The 13,009-nt window shown below is 50.9% G+C and overlaps 3 protein-coding genes across 3 annotated transcripts in view; 1 reads left to right on the top strand and 2 right to left on the bottom strand.

Moving 5' to 3' along the window:
- LOC116822209 (uncharacterized) overlaps positions 1-7,227 on the bottom strand; it is a 20,753-nt gene extending 13,526 nt beyond the window's left edge. The window contains 5 exon segments of the mRNA XM_075064702.1: positions 1,342-1,617; positions 1,620-2,368; positions 5,374-5,490; positions 6,510-6,642; positions 7,168-7,227. Of these exon segments, the coding sequence (XP_074920803.1) occupies positions 1,342-1,617; positions 1,620-2,368; positions 5,374-5,490; positions 6,510-6,642; positions 7,168-7,188 (1,296 nt within the window). The 5' untranslated portion in view covers positions 7,189-7,227.
- AIP (AHR interacting HSP90 co-chaperone) overlaps positions 1-13,009 on the top strand; it is a 340,731-nt gene that overhangs the window by 301,528 nt on the left and 26,194 nt on the right. The window lies entirely within an intron of this gene.
- The window catches only part of LOC116825111 (uncharacterized), a 62,250-nt gene continuing 61,144 nt past the window's right edge, over positions 11,904-13,009 (bottom strand). The window contains 2 exon segments of the mRNA XM_075065896.1: positions 11,904-12,896; positions 12,899-13,007. Coding sequence (XP_074921997.1) covers positions 12,778-12,896; positions 12,899-13,007 — 228 coding nt within the window. The 3' untranslated portion in view covers positions 11,904-12,777.

Genomic DNA, 13,009 nt, shown 5'->3' with positions numbered 1-13,009 from the left:
GGCTGCAGCCGGGACCCGCCTGCGGACGAGCCGGGCTGGCCCCGCCCCGCGCCTGCGTCAGCAGCCGGGGGAGGCCCCTGGGCTGGGACCTTGCGGCCCAGACTCCGCTCACGGCACCTGCACCCGTAAAGGGGAGCCCGGTCCCCGCTGTGCCGGTGGGGGGCTGGACCCGGACTCCTGGGTTCGCTCCCAGCTGTGGGAGAGGGGCGGGGACACGTGGGTACAGGAGGTTTTGATAGCGACGTGCTGCAGTTACACATTTTGCCCTCTAGGGGCTGCTGTGGCACCAGAAGAGAGGGCAGCTGGTTAGGCTGGAGCAGGCAGCCAGAGGGGGAGGGGGGTCAGAGGACACTTCACAGGGCTCTGCCCTTGGGGTCAGGTGCGGAGGCAAGGAACATGGGGGAGAGGGACAGAATGGGGGGGAGGGGGGGCCTGGGGTGTCACAGGAGCTAGTGAGTTCACATTGAGCCACGAGCAGAATGCAAGTGGGGATGCAGGGACACATGGGGTGAAAGGGGGGCAGGGGCACACAGGGGCAGAGGTGCCTGACTCAATGGGAGAGGCCAAGGGCAAGCCAGAGTATCATATGAAAGGCTCCTCAAGCCTAATAATCACCCCCCCCCAAGAAAAACCCCACTCTTTCATACTTCTCCCACCCACACACAACTCAAAGTTCACTCCAGGATCCTTCCCAGCAATTACTTCCCTCTCCCTCAGCTTCTCCATTACCCCCTAGCTCCCCCAAGTCTTTGCACTGCTTCTGAGAGGTGTGGAAAATATGTTTCGATGTTGTAGTTTATGAGTTATTACTCAAAGTTCTGCATTAATAGGTCTAGTAAGGAATCTATTTGTGAAAAATCATTTCCTGAATTTTTTGTTGTTGTCTGTATTGTTACAAACATAGTTGTTGATAGGTAGCTTTAAATAAATTGCCAAAATAATTGAAACTAGTGTGATTATAGTGTATTTTGACAAATAAAATACACAGAATTTTAAAATACCATGTGCAGAATTTAAAATTTTTTTTTGGTCATAGACTTCCTCAAGGAGTAATGCAAAAGTCTCCGTGAGCACCTGCCAGTCACACAGTTCATCAGGCCTCATGGTCAGTTAGGCCTTAGTACATTTGGGCTGATTTATTTTAAAGATTGACCTAATGCAGTAGGCTGTGACCATCTACTCTAAAATCCCCCCACCAGTCTGCTTTTCCCCACACTGCTCAGCCAAGTCCCATTCCCTGCCCCTCACAATCTCTGCTGGACATCATGGGGACAGGACCACTCCCTTATCTGCATCGCTGGCACTGTGTCAGGCCCACCCGCTGCCAGAAGCCCCTCAGGCCCTGGTGGTGAAAGAAGGGTGAGTCAACTGGTGCCAGGTGAGGTTGCCCAAGTGAACAAAGCATTTGCCACTGTCAGCACAGCTGTACAGCCGCTCTCTGCTGTGAATGCGCTGGTGTGTTCTCAGGTATTAGCTCTGTGCAAAGCTTCTTTTGCAGACAGTGCATTGGAATGGTCGTTCCCGGGTGTGCATGCACTGGAGCTGGGTCAGCTTGTTGGCATTGCTGAACCTGTTACCACAGTTGGCACAGCAGTACAGCTGCTCCCTGGTGTGTGTGTGCGCTGATGTCTACTCAGCTTCGAGCTCTGGGCAAAGCTCTTCCCACAGTCACTGCAGTGGTGCGGCCGCTCCCCGGTGTGTGTGCGCTTATGTATTCTCAGGCCCGAGCTCTGGGCAAAGCCCTTGCCACAGTCAGTGCAAAGATACGGCCGCTCCCCGGTGTGCGTGCGCTGGTGTGATCTCAGCGTTGAGTTCTCTGTAAAGCTCTTGCCACAGTCGGTGCAGCAGTACGGCTGTTCCCCGGTGTGCATGCGCTGGTGTCTTTTTAGGTGTGAAGACTGTACAAAGCCCTTGCCACAGTAAGCACAGTGGTGTGGCCGCTCCCCAGTGTGTGTGCGCTGGTGCGTTCTCAGATTTGACCTCTCTGCAAAGCCCTTCCCGCAGTCAGTGCAGTGATACGGCCGCTCCCCGGTGTGCGTGCGCTGATGTGTTCTTAGGGCTGAGTTGTTTGCAAAGCTCTTGCCACAGTCAGTGCAGCAGAATGGCCGCTCCCCGGTGTGCATGCGCCGGTGCTGGGTCAGTGCGAAGGGGTTCCTGAACCTCCTGTCGCAGTCGATGCAGTGATGAGGACGCCGGCCCATGGGGAGCCTCTGGTGTGGAGTCAGGTTTGGTCTCTGGCTGAGTTTACCCCGGGGATGGACTGTGCTCTGTGCATGGCTCCCTCTGTGGGATGTGGGATCCTGTGTTCCTGCCATGCTCTCTCCACATTCAGACTGTACCATCGTTCCTCCCGGGATCCCATGCCCTGCTGGAGACAGCAGAGGCAATTCCAGTGTTAAAGCAGCAGCCCTAATCGTGAGCTCTCAAGGATGGAAAATGTCACAGATGGAGCGATTTCCCCATTTCTCTATGACTGGTTTTGGATGGGTGCCTCACTCTGCAATGGTGGCTCCTGTCTGACAGGGCAGGACCCAACCCCTCCCTCCGGGCACTGAGACCTGGCCTGCGGGATTACAGTGCCACTCAGATTTGCCCCCGCCCATGGTCATGATGATGGGGGAGGCGGGTCAAATTTTAGCGAATGGCCTTGCCTCCCAGATCACCTCTACCCAAGGGGTTCTCCACCTTTTTCTTTCTGAGGACCCCCTCAACATGCTATATAAACGCCACGGGCCACCTGTGCCGCAATAATTGGTTTTCTGCATATAAAAGCTGCGGACGGTGTTAGGGGGCAGCAAGCAGGGCAATTGCCTCGGCCCCCATGCTACAGGGACCCCCATGAAGCTACACTGCTCAGGCTTCAGCTTCAGCCCTGAGTGGCAGGGCTCAGGGACTGGGCTTCAGCCCTATGTGGTGGGGCTTCAGCTTTCTGCCCTGGGCCCCAGCAAGTCTAATGCCTGCCCTGCTTGGAGGCTCCCCTGAAACCTGCTCAAGGCCCCCAGGGGGCCCCGAACCCCTGGTTGAGAACCACTGCTCTACCTCACCCAATGCCTCTGCAGAAGGCTGGGGGTAGGGTTGCAGTGCTATGAGAAGGGTGCTTCTTTGGGCAGCAAGTTCCCCCTGGGCAGGGTGAGGAGAAGGGCAGGTGTTGTAAGGAGGGGGTGGGTAGTATACCCAGCCAGCCAGTCAGTCAGTTAGCTATAAAAATCCTTAGTAGCTGTTCCCTTTGCTTCATCTGTAAAGGGTTAAGGAGTCTCACTGCTATGCTTAGGTAAGAGGAAGTGAGTGGCACCTGGCCAAAAGAGCCAATGGGAAGGCTAGAAATTTTTACAATGAGTAAAAACCTCCCTTTTGTCTCTCTGTTGTTGTTCTCTCAGCTGGAGAGACAGGACAGCAGCTGTGCTGTAAGAAGCTTGGAGCAAGGTATGAAAATCATCAATATCCATACTTAGACCTTCTCATTTGGAACTAGAGCTATGTAAGTGGAAGAGGAATGTTTAGTTAGACGCTATCAGGTTGCTCTCTTTTGGGGGGGCTTGTGGATGCCTCTGTGCTAACACAGGTGCTATTGTTTTCTTTTTGTAACCTTTAGGCTAGACCCCAGAAAGCCACTCCTGGTGTTTAATCCTTGCAGTTGTTTTTTTGTTTGTTTTTTGTTTCGTTTTGTTTTTTAAATATCTAACAGCAGCCTAAGTTTCCAGATGTTTTTTCTTGCTTTTTTACTTCCATAAAATTTACTTCTTTATGGCTTATTCCTGTGGGGGTGCGAATCTTTTTCTAGGAATTTGTTTTGAAGAAATCATTCACTCTCAGCCTGAGCTTTTAATCTTTGTGCAAAACTAAATCTAAACTAAAATCCTCAAGAAGGTGAGGGTTTGGGGGGAAGTGTGTGTGTGTGTGAGAGAGAGAGAAGGATTTGAGGGTTGGGGGGAAGTGTGTGTGTGTGTGAGAGAGAGAGAGAGAGAAAAGGATTTGGGGGGATGCGCAATCACTCAGGGTTTGTTTGCTGTAACCTGGAAAACACGTCTGTATTGTGTCACAACCCGATCCCTGGCACTGCTGAGCTGGAAGGGGTGAATGGTGCCATCCAGTTTTTGGTCTACTGACAGTCACAGACCTGTAAGGGCTGTGCTAAGCATTGACACTGAAGCAATGTAAGTGACAAAGGTTTCATGCCAGAAAGAGCAGCAGGAAAAGGGATGTGACAAAGGCCATCCCACCACCCTCTCTCTCACACCCAGCCCCTACACCAGGGTACTCAAAGTCATGGCCCGCAGGACGATTTAATCTGGCCCCCAAATGTGTCCACTCCCCCCACAGCAGCTGCCTGGCATGTGGGGCAGTTTTAGATCATTACACTGAAACGCTGCAAGTGCTAGAGATCTGCTCTGTACAAAGGCATCCTCTGCATGGCATCACCTTATACAAGCATGTACGGAGAAAATTTGAAAGGCCAAGGCAAAAAACAAAATGTAACTAGCCATATAAAGGGAAAAAAACAAAGCATTTTGCAAATCCATGGGAAAGCAGAGAAAAACAAAGATAGACTACGCCCATTACTGTGTCCAGTTCTGGGCCCCACACTTCAGGAAGTATGTGGACAAATTGGAGAGGGTCAGAGGAGAGCAACAATACTGATTAAATGTCTAGAAAACATGACTTATGAAGTAAGTGAAAAAACTGGGTTTGTTTAGTCTGGAGAAGAGAAGGTGGGGCAAGAACTGATAATACTCCTCATGAACATAAAAGGTTGTTACAATGTAGGGTGATAAATTGTTCACCTTATTCACTCAGAACAGGACAAGATTTTATGGGCTTCAATTGCAGCAAGGGAAATAGAGGTTAGAGATTAGGAAAAACTTCCAACCTCTGGGGGTACTTAAGCACTGGAACAAAATTATCTACGCAGATTGTGGAATCTCCATCATTGGAGGTTTCTAAGAACAGGTTAGACAGACACCTGTCAAAGATGGACTAAGTAATACTTGGTCCTGTCTCAGTGCAGAGATGATTTCTAAGATTCATTGTGCTTATCCAGCCTGGCTTCCTGCCTATCTGAGCCAGAGTATCTCCCCCAGTCATTCCTGACTCCAGCCCAGTAACTGCTGGCGGAAGAAGAGCAAAGCCGTGAGAGAGAGAAACCCCATCTCCACTGACAGACTCCCAGTGAGGGAGAATCCATCGTGTCCTTAGGGGAGCTCTCCCAGTGGTATATTCCCCCTCCCACATAAACACTGGCCCCTAATTCCCAGCTTCAATCTATCTCTCTTGAGCTCCCAGTCAGTAAATCTCGCTCTGCCTTTACCGTCTACACCAAGGAGTTCTCCGCTAGCAGGTGTGTAAATCAGAAGGGACAGGATTATTATCATTCACCTGAGGAGGGGCGCTCCAGCACAGAATTTACCCTGGAGCCCTTGGCATCCTGGATCCAGAGCTCTGCCTCCCCTAGCTCGATCCGGTGGATTAAGTCCGGTTTGGAACCTGAAGAGCCTGTTTGGAGGGAAAGTTTTATTACGAAAGTTTATATGTTTGTGCAGCGCCTGGCATGACAAGACACCAATCTCGCAGGCTGCTTTAGAGGAAAGCACAAGAGAGCCCAAGCAGGAGAGTAATGAAATAAACCTTCCTTAGAGAAGGTTTCTTCCCATCTCTCACTCGTACTCTGAATCAGCAATGTCTACACCCCTTCTCATTTTGCAGTGGGGACTGAGTTTAAAGCCTTGCTGGGGTAACTCTAGATGTTCCATAGAAATATCCATTCTGCTAACACCTTGGCCTCTATGCTATCTTGTGGTGCTATGTTCGATGGGATAAGTGTGTGACATGGATTTCCTTTAACCCATAGAAACACCAGTGAACACCCATTAGTCTCAGATTAAGAGACAGGGTGAATAGAAAATCCACAACCACCTTCTTTCTGGTCATTATTTCACTTACCCAAATGTCTCCTTCCCTGTGATAAATGTTTCAGACTTTAGAAGAAGGGAACATTGCTCCTTTGCCATCTTATAGCTGTTGAAACATTTCGGGCATGTCATTAAGGCATATCGGCCACAACCCGTCATTGCAGTTGTCACCAGGTGGTGCCAATACAAAGACATTCCAGTTCTTTTGCATTGTTCAACTGTACAGTTGTCAAATTTACTATGTTCATTCTTTCTGGGGAAGTAAGGAGCTGTTCCAGGTGTGTTTTTTTCCTGCTTTATTTGTCTAACTAGAGTGGTTTCCTGAGGCAGAGTTGCTGCCCTAAATGTCTGGCTGGGATTCCTGGAGGAGACTGTTGCTCATTGGCTGTTTGCGACCACCACCACTGTGCCCTGACTGAGGTAGGTCATGCAGATAGACAAGTCACACTAAGATTATCCCCAGGCTCTGTAGCCCTGAGTTCTCCTCCAACAGGGAGCTGACCTGAAAGGGGCTGGCAATTGCCACCGCTCAGTGATAGGGTGGCACATGGGGATCCCAACCGTTTCACAGCTGTGAATAAATGAAGGGAAATCGGTCCTTACCCAGGGAAAGGAGGGTCCAGTAATTCCTCAGCATCTGGTCCCGGTACAGCTGCTTCTCTGGCTGGGATAGGAGCTCCCACTGCTCCCGGGTGAAATACAGAGCAACGTCCTCAAACGCCACCTGGAGCTGCTGGCACAAGCGTTACACACTCAGCACCTTCCGCTCCAGCCCCCAGCCTGGAATCTCAGCAGGGGACGCGGTTTCTAGGGGAGCGACTCCCAGGGAACCCCCCGCCCAGCACCTGTGACCCGTCCCAGGGAGACTCCCCCCGCACAGCTCCCCCAGGGACCCGGGGCCCTGCTGGCCGGGACAGGAGTCGCCCTCGGCTCCCCACGGGGCTCCCCGCGGGGCGCTGGGAAGAGCCCGAATCCCAGGGCAGGGAACAGGCTCCTCTTCCCGCCTCCGCCCCAGGCCTGTGCTCAGCCCCGCTCCGCCCCGGCTCAGGCTCCTCTGCCCGGCCGGCGGCGCGCGCCGGCTCCGCGTGTCCGCCCGGCCAGGGACCCCCAGCCCTGGGACCGGGTCCTTCCGCCGCTCCCCGGCCCAGCTGCTGCACCCGGCCCCGGGGTCACTAGCGTGGAGGGAACGGTCCGGCCCCTCGCTCGGCCCCAGCCGCGGACCAGCCAGTGCCCGCGGGAGTCCCCGCCCCGCCTCCTACTGCGCCGGCCCCGCTGCAGCCATCGCCGGGCTCGCTCGGCCCCCGGCGCTTCCTCCGCCCGGGCAGCGCTTCCCGCCCGCCGTGCTGCCTCCCGGGCCGCTCTCGCCGTCCCCGCCCTGGGGCTGCAGCCGGGACCTGCCTGCGAACGGGCCGGGCTGGGACCAAGGGGGCTGGCCCCGCCCCGCCGGCTCCAGCAGCCGGGGGTGCCCCAGCGCCCCGCTGTGCCCTGGGGGTGGGCTGGGAGCCTGGACTCCTGGGTTGTTTCCCGGGTGTGCGAGGGGAGCAGAGACTAGTGGGTATAAGAGGACCCCGGCAAGACTGTGCAGCGTGTGTGTCACAGTAAGAGACAGCTGGGGCTGTGTGATGTTGGTGCGTTTGTTACAAGGGATCACAGCGTGGGGTGTGATCCCCTGTAATATGTGTGTTACAGGGGCACTGTCTGTGTGTTAGAGGAGGGCTGTGTGTGTGTGTGTGTGTGTTTTTTAGAAGTGTTAGGCCCAAATAAAGACATAGCAGACAATACAGGTATGCCAACTTGACTGAAGCTAGGCTAACAAAGGTTTCTGGGTAATCTTTGAGTGGAAAAATACTGAGAAGCAGTATGTCTCACAAGGAGCTGGGAAAAGTGAGATAAGACAGGGCTGCATTCTTGTGTGCAATGTGCTGTGTGGAGAACGCTAGTTTGTTCAGAGAACAGATAAGGAGACTCTCGCATTCCCCTCTCCCTATCTCATTTTAGATTCTGTTCTGTATGTGTTCTTCACTCCCTGTTCCTAACTGCTGGTACTCCTCAAGGTGCTAATAAGAAATTGTTAAAATGTCATCATGTTATTAATCATTTAATGTTACTATAGGTACACACGTATGTATACAAAAGAATTCTAGGGTTTAGTTGTTAGAAAAGGGGGTGGGAAATTGCATAAATGAATAATCAATGATGCAATGAAACTGTCTATATAAACTTATGTTACTTGTAAAGAGTAAGCTGGTTCTCTCTGGAGAGGGGCTGCTCTCTATCGATGCGTGCACTCTTCAATAACAGCTTTTGATCGGACCTTGCTGGTGTTGCCTATCTCTCTCCCAGTCAGACAACGAACCTCGCCCTCTGGGTTCAAGTCCCTGACAGAAGCTCACACATGGCTGTAGTTAGTGTGTGTGTGTGTGTTTCAGGAGCTCACACCCATATCCCTGCCCAGCGCCATGGAGAAGGCAGGTGCCCCATACAGATGCCGTGTTTTGGCCTCAGTGCTGGCACTGAAGCAGCTGTCCCTGCCCCCCACTCATCATGCCGGGCCCTGCACACCTCAGATGCCACCCCTTCTGGCCACAACAAATGGTCCAAGGTCAAGCACATCGTGGACCCGCAGGACGCTAAGCGCAGCCAGCTCTTCCAGAATCTCACCATGCTGCTGCGCTTCACTGGGAAAGGTATGGGGGGCAGGGGAGGAAGGGGTGGATCCTGTGTGTGACAGAGCCCCAGCCAAAGGGAGTGCTACAGAGCCCTGCCAGATTCCCGGTGCCCCACAAGCTCTGCCACAGAGAGGGGGCACTACAGAGTTTTCCAAGCCACCCCAGTACCTGATGGGGCCCAGGCAGAGATTATGGCTAGAGCCCTGCCAGCCCAGCCTTGACCACTAGCACTGACCCTGTTGCCCCTAACCCCAGCACCCTCTAACCTCTCTTAACCCAAGGTCAGAATCCTCCCTGGCTGCTGGAGCAGAGGATACTGGTCTGTGGGGTAGCGTTTCCTCTTCTCATCTTTTCTCCACTGGACCTTTCCTCTGCCTCACAGCACCTCCCCAAAGTCTCTGCCTATCTCTCACAGCTGTTTCGCATAAGGGAGGCAGCCCAGTCTCTGTGGTTCAAGCAGCCTAAGGTAACAGCTAATGGTGGCTGAAGAGGGGAAGGGCCCTGGAACAGGTAGTTTGGGGCAGGAAGTGGGTCACCAGGGGCCTCAAGACTCCTGGGTCCCATTGCCAGCTGTGCAAGGGGGATAGTAGGTTTTAGCAGGGGGACTCAGAGTGAGGACACCTTGATTCTATCCCTGGCTCGTGGAGGGGGGATCATGGTGGGTTAAAACAGGGGGGACTGGGAGTCAGCGCAGTTGAATGAGGGAGCGAGGCTGGGCTTGAAGTTATGGTGCTGGGCTGGACTACAGGACTCGGGGTTTCTATTCTTAGTTCTGCCACTTGGTCCCTCTCTGACTTTGGGCAAAAGCAGGTCAGTGGTTCTCACCCAGGGGTACACATACCCTGGGGGGTATGCTGAGGTCTTCCAGGGAGTGCACCATCTCATCTAGAGACTGGCCTAGTTTTACAACAGGATATATCAAAAGCACTCTCAAAGTCAGTACAAACTAAACTTTCATACTGACAATGACTTGTTTATACCACTCTATATACTATACACTGAAATATAGGTACAATATTTTATTGCAATTTATTTATTTTATAATTATAATGTAAAAATGAGGAAATCAGCATTTTTTCAGTACTAGTGGGCTGGGGCACTTTTGTACTTCTATGTGTGATTTTGTAAGCAAGTGGTTTTTAAGTGAGGGGAAACTTGGGCATACGCAAGAGAAATCAGACTGCTGAAAGGGGTACAGTAGGTTGAGAGCCACTGACTTAAGTCATAGGGAATAGCCAGACTGGATCAGAGCGGAGGCTTAATTTGTTTGGTCAGTAATCTAATCTAATATACTTCAACTAGGCACTAGACAGCATTTTATTTTCATTATTCTTGTAACCATTTCTGACTGTTATGCCTCATTGCTTGCACCCACTTAAAAATCTCTCTTTGTAATTAATAAACTTGATTCATGGTTTTATCTAATCCCAAAAAAGCAGAGAATCCTGTGTCACCTTATAGACTAGCAGACGTTTTGGAGCGTGAGCTTTCATGGGTGAATACCCACTTTACCTGCGTCTGACGAAGTGGGTATTCACCCACGAAAGCTCACGCTCCAAAACATCTGTTAGTCTATAAGGTGCCACAGGATTCTCTGCTGCTTTTACAGATCCAGACTAACATGGCTACCCCTCTGAATAATCTATTAACCAGTGCGTTTAAGTAAAGTGTCGAGTAAACTTTGCTTATGGAATGAATTGGTGTATATTTCCCTTTATAAAGGAATACGAATTTAGCATTTCTCGACTGCCTGGGAGAGGGTTTGTGTAACGTCGTCTCAAATCTGGACTTAGCGTCCAAAACTGGTTGGCTACATGAACTTCCCAAGCTTTTACCAGCCTGGATCTGATATTGCTGCACAAATAGGATCTTGGCTCCTATTAGCTCCAAGTCGCCCAATTATCCCTGGGACCCCCAAGACCGAGCCCTGGTCTCCTATCTTCATTCCCAGCTTCCTCCTTTCCTTGTTAGCCGGAGGATGCATTCAACCTATTAAGCTCACACAAGAGAGTCACCCCTCCCTTTGCCCGTAGCTGTAACTAGAGAAACCTTACCAAGAGAACAGAGTTGATTCTCTCTCTCTCCCGTAGCTTTTTCCGCCTGGACAATAGGAGTTCAAACAAAATGTAATGTTCCCTCCTCCCTGTCTTCCTTGAGGAGACGATACCTGTACAGAAATTTCTATCCTTACCTCACTAGGAAAAGAAACTCCCACAAGTTTAAAAAAGAACAACTTTACTAAATATAATATATAAACACTGCATTAAGAGAAAAAATAACAGGGATAACATGGACACCACCTTAATACAGCAAAATGAAATAAAGTCTGATGTAAGAATAGCCAATTTAAATCATCCAGCAAATAAACAACATGTATACAAAAAGCAATAAGCCTATTGCTTGTTGCTTTGTTAATTACCTTTAGTATAGATGAAAAGTTTTTATAAAGAAAGATGGGTTAAAGAAGTGTTCATCCAGAGGGAGAAACAAAGAAACCTCGGTTCCAGTTCCCTCCCAGACTTTAAAAAAAAAACAGTTCTCTGATTGGTCCTCTGGTCAGGTGTTTGGTTCCCTTTGTTCACCCTTTACAGGTAAAAGAAAATTAACCCTTACCTATCTACTTATGACAGGGTTGGACATGACAGAACATACATATCTGAGGGAAAATCTGAGTGTGCTGGGGTGACCCAGTGGGGTCAGGTCTGGAGGTAAGGAATATGGGGGAGATGGACAGAATGGGGCACACAGGGATCCTGGGGGCTCATAGGAGCTAATGAGGTAACAATGATCCAAGACAGAATGCAAGTGGGGATGCAGGGACACAGGGGGTGGAAGGGGGGGGCAGGGACACATGGGGACAGAGGGCAGATGTGCCTGACTCAATCAGAGAGGCCAAGGGTGAGCCAGGTTCAATAGAGGAGGCTCCCCAAATTGCTAACAATCCCTCTTCCCCTCTCCCTTGAAAACCGCCTGTTCCATACCTCTCCCACCCACACCCAAGAACTCTCAATGTTCACTCCAGGCTCCTTCCCAGCAATTACTTCCCTCTCCCTCAGCTCGTCCATTGCTCCCTGGCTCCCCCAAGCCTCTGCACTGCTTCTGAGGGGTGCGGGAAATACATTTTGATATTGTAGTTTAAAAATTATTACTCAAAGTGCTGTGTTAAAATGTCTCGTAAGGAATCTATTTGTGAAAAGTCATTTCCGGAATTTTTTTTTTGTTTGTATTCTTACAAACATAGTTGCTGATCGGTAGTTTGAAATAAATTATCAAAATAATTGAAACGAGTGTGATTATATTGACAAATAAAATATGCAGAATTTTAAAATATGGTGGGTAGAATTTTTAATTTTGGGGGGGCATAGACTTCCCCCAAGGAGTAATGCAAAACTCTCTGTGAGCACCTGCCAGTCACACAGTTCATCAGGCCTCAAGGTCAGTTAGGCCTTAGTACATTTGGGCTGATTTATTTTAAAGATTGACACTTCACATTGGCTTCTCCACATACCATCCGAATGCATCAGCTTCTTTAACAGCAAAGAAACACCTGGTGAGATAGATCTTTGTTCCACATTAGGTACTTAGTTCTTCTTCATCGCATTTCTATTTAAAGTAGACAGCACGAGCAGTTCCTGAGTCATCTTTCAATCACACACACTGGGCTGTCCTGCCCCGCCCCTCAACCCGATCCATGCTGAGAGGACTGCAAATCCCACCTCCAGATGTCACCTAAGAGTCACTCCCTGGCTGAAACCAAGGTTGGTGTGGAGGGAAGTTCCCACCTCAGTCCCATCTGGATGTGGGGGTGGAGAGGGATTGTCCCTGCTGCCTCACAGCTATGTGTGTTGGGGAGAGTTTGACAGAGAGACCTGGCTGGATCCCAGCTTGATGCAGGGGGACTCTAATGGAGTAGGCCGTGACCATCTGCTCTAAAATCCCCACACTGCTCAGCCAAGTCCCATTCCCTGCCCCACACAGTCTCTGCTGGGTATCGTGGGGACAGGACTGCTCCCTTATCTGCATCGTTGGCACTGTGCCAAGCCCACCCACTGCCAGAAGCCCCTCAGGCCCTGGCACTGGCAGAGGGGTGTTAGTAAGTCAACTGGTGCCAAGTGAGGTTGCCCAATTGAGCAAAGCATTTGCCACAGTCAGCACAGCTGTACAGCCGCCCCCTGCTGTGAATGTGCTGGTGTTCTCAGGTATTAGCTCTGTGCAAAGCTTTTTCTGCAGACAGTGCATTGGAATGGCCGTTCCCCAGTGTGTGCGCGCTGATGTATTCAGAGGTTTGAGCTGTGTGCAAAGCCCTTGCCGCAGTCAGCGAGCGGTCTGGCCACTCCCCGGTGTGCATGTGCTGGACCTGGATCAGCTTGTTGGCGTTGCTGAATCTATTACCACAGTTGGCACAGCAGTACAGCTGCTCCCCGGTGTGTGTGT

The sequence above is a fragment of the Chelonoidis abingdonii genome, chromosome 4 (genome assembly GCF_003597395.2).
Source record: "Chelonoidis abingdonii isolate Lonesome George chromosome 4, CheloAbing_2.0, whole genome shotgun sequence".
Lineage (NCBI taxonomy): Eukaryota > Metazoa > Chordata > Testudines > Testudinidae > Chelonoidis > Chelonoidis abingdonii.
The sequence above is the reverse complement of the archived record's forward strand: the minus strand, read 5'-3'. Positions and strand labels throughout refer to the sequence as shown.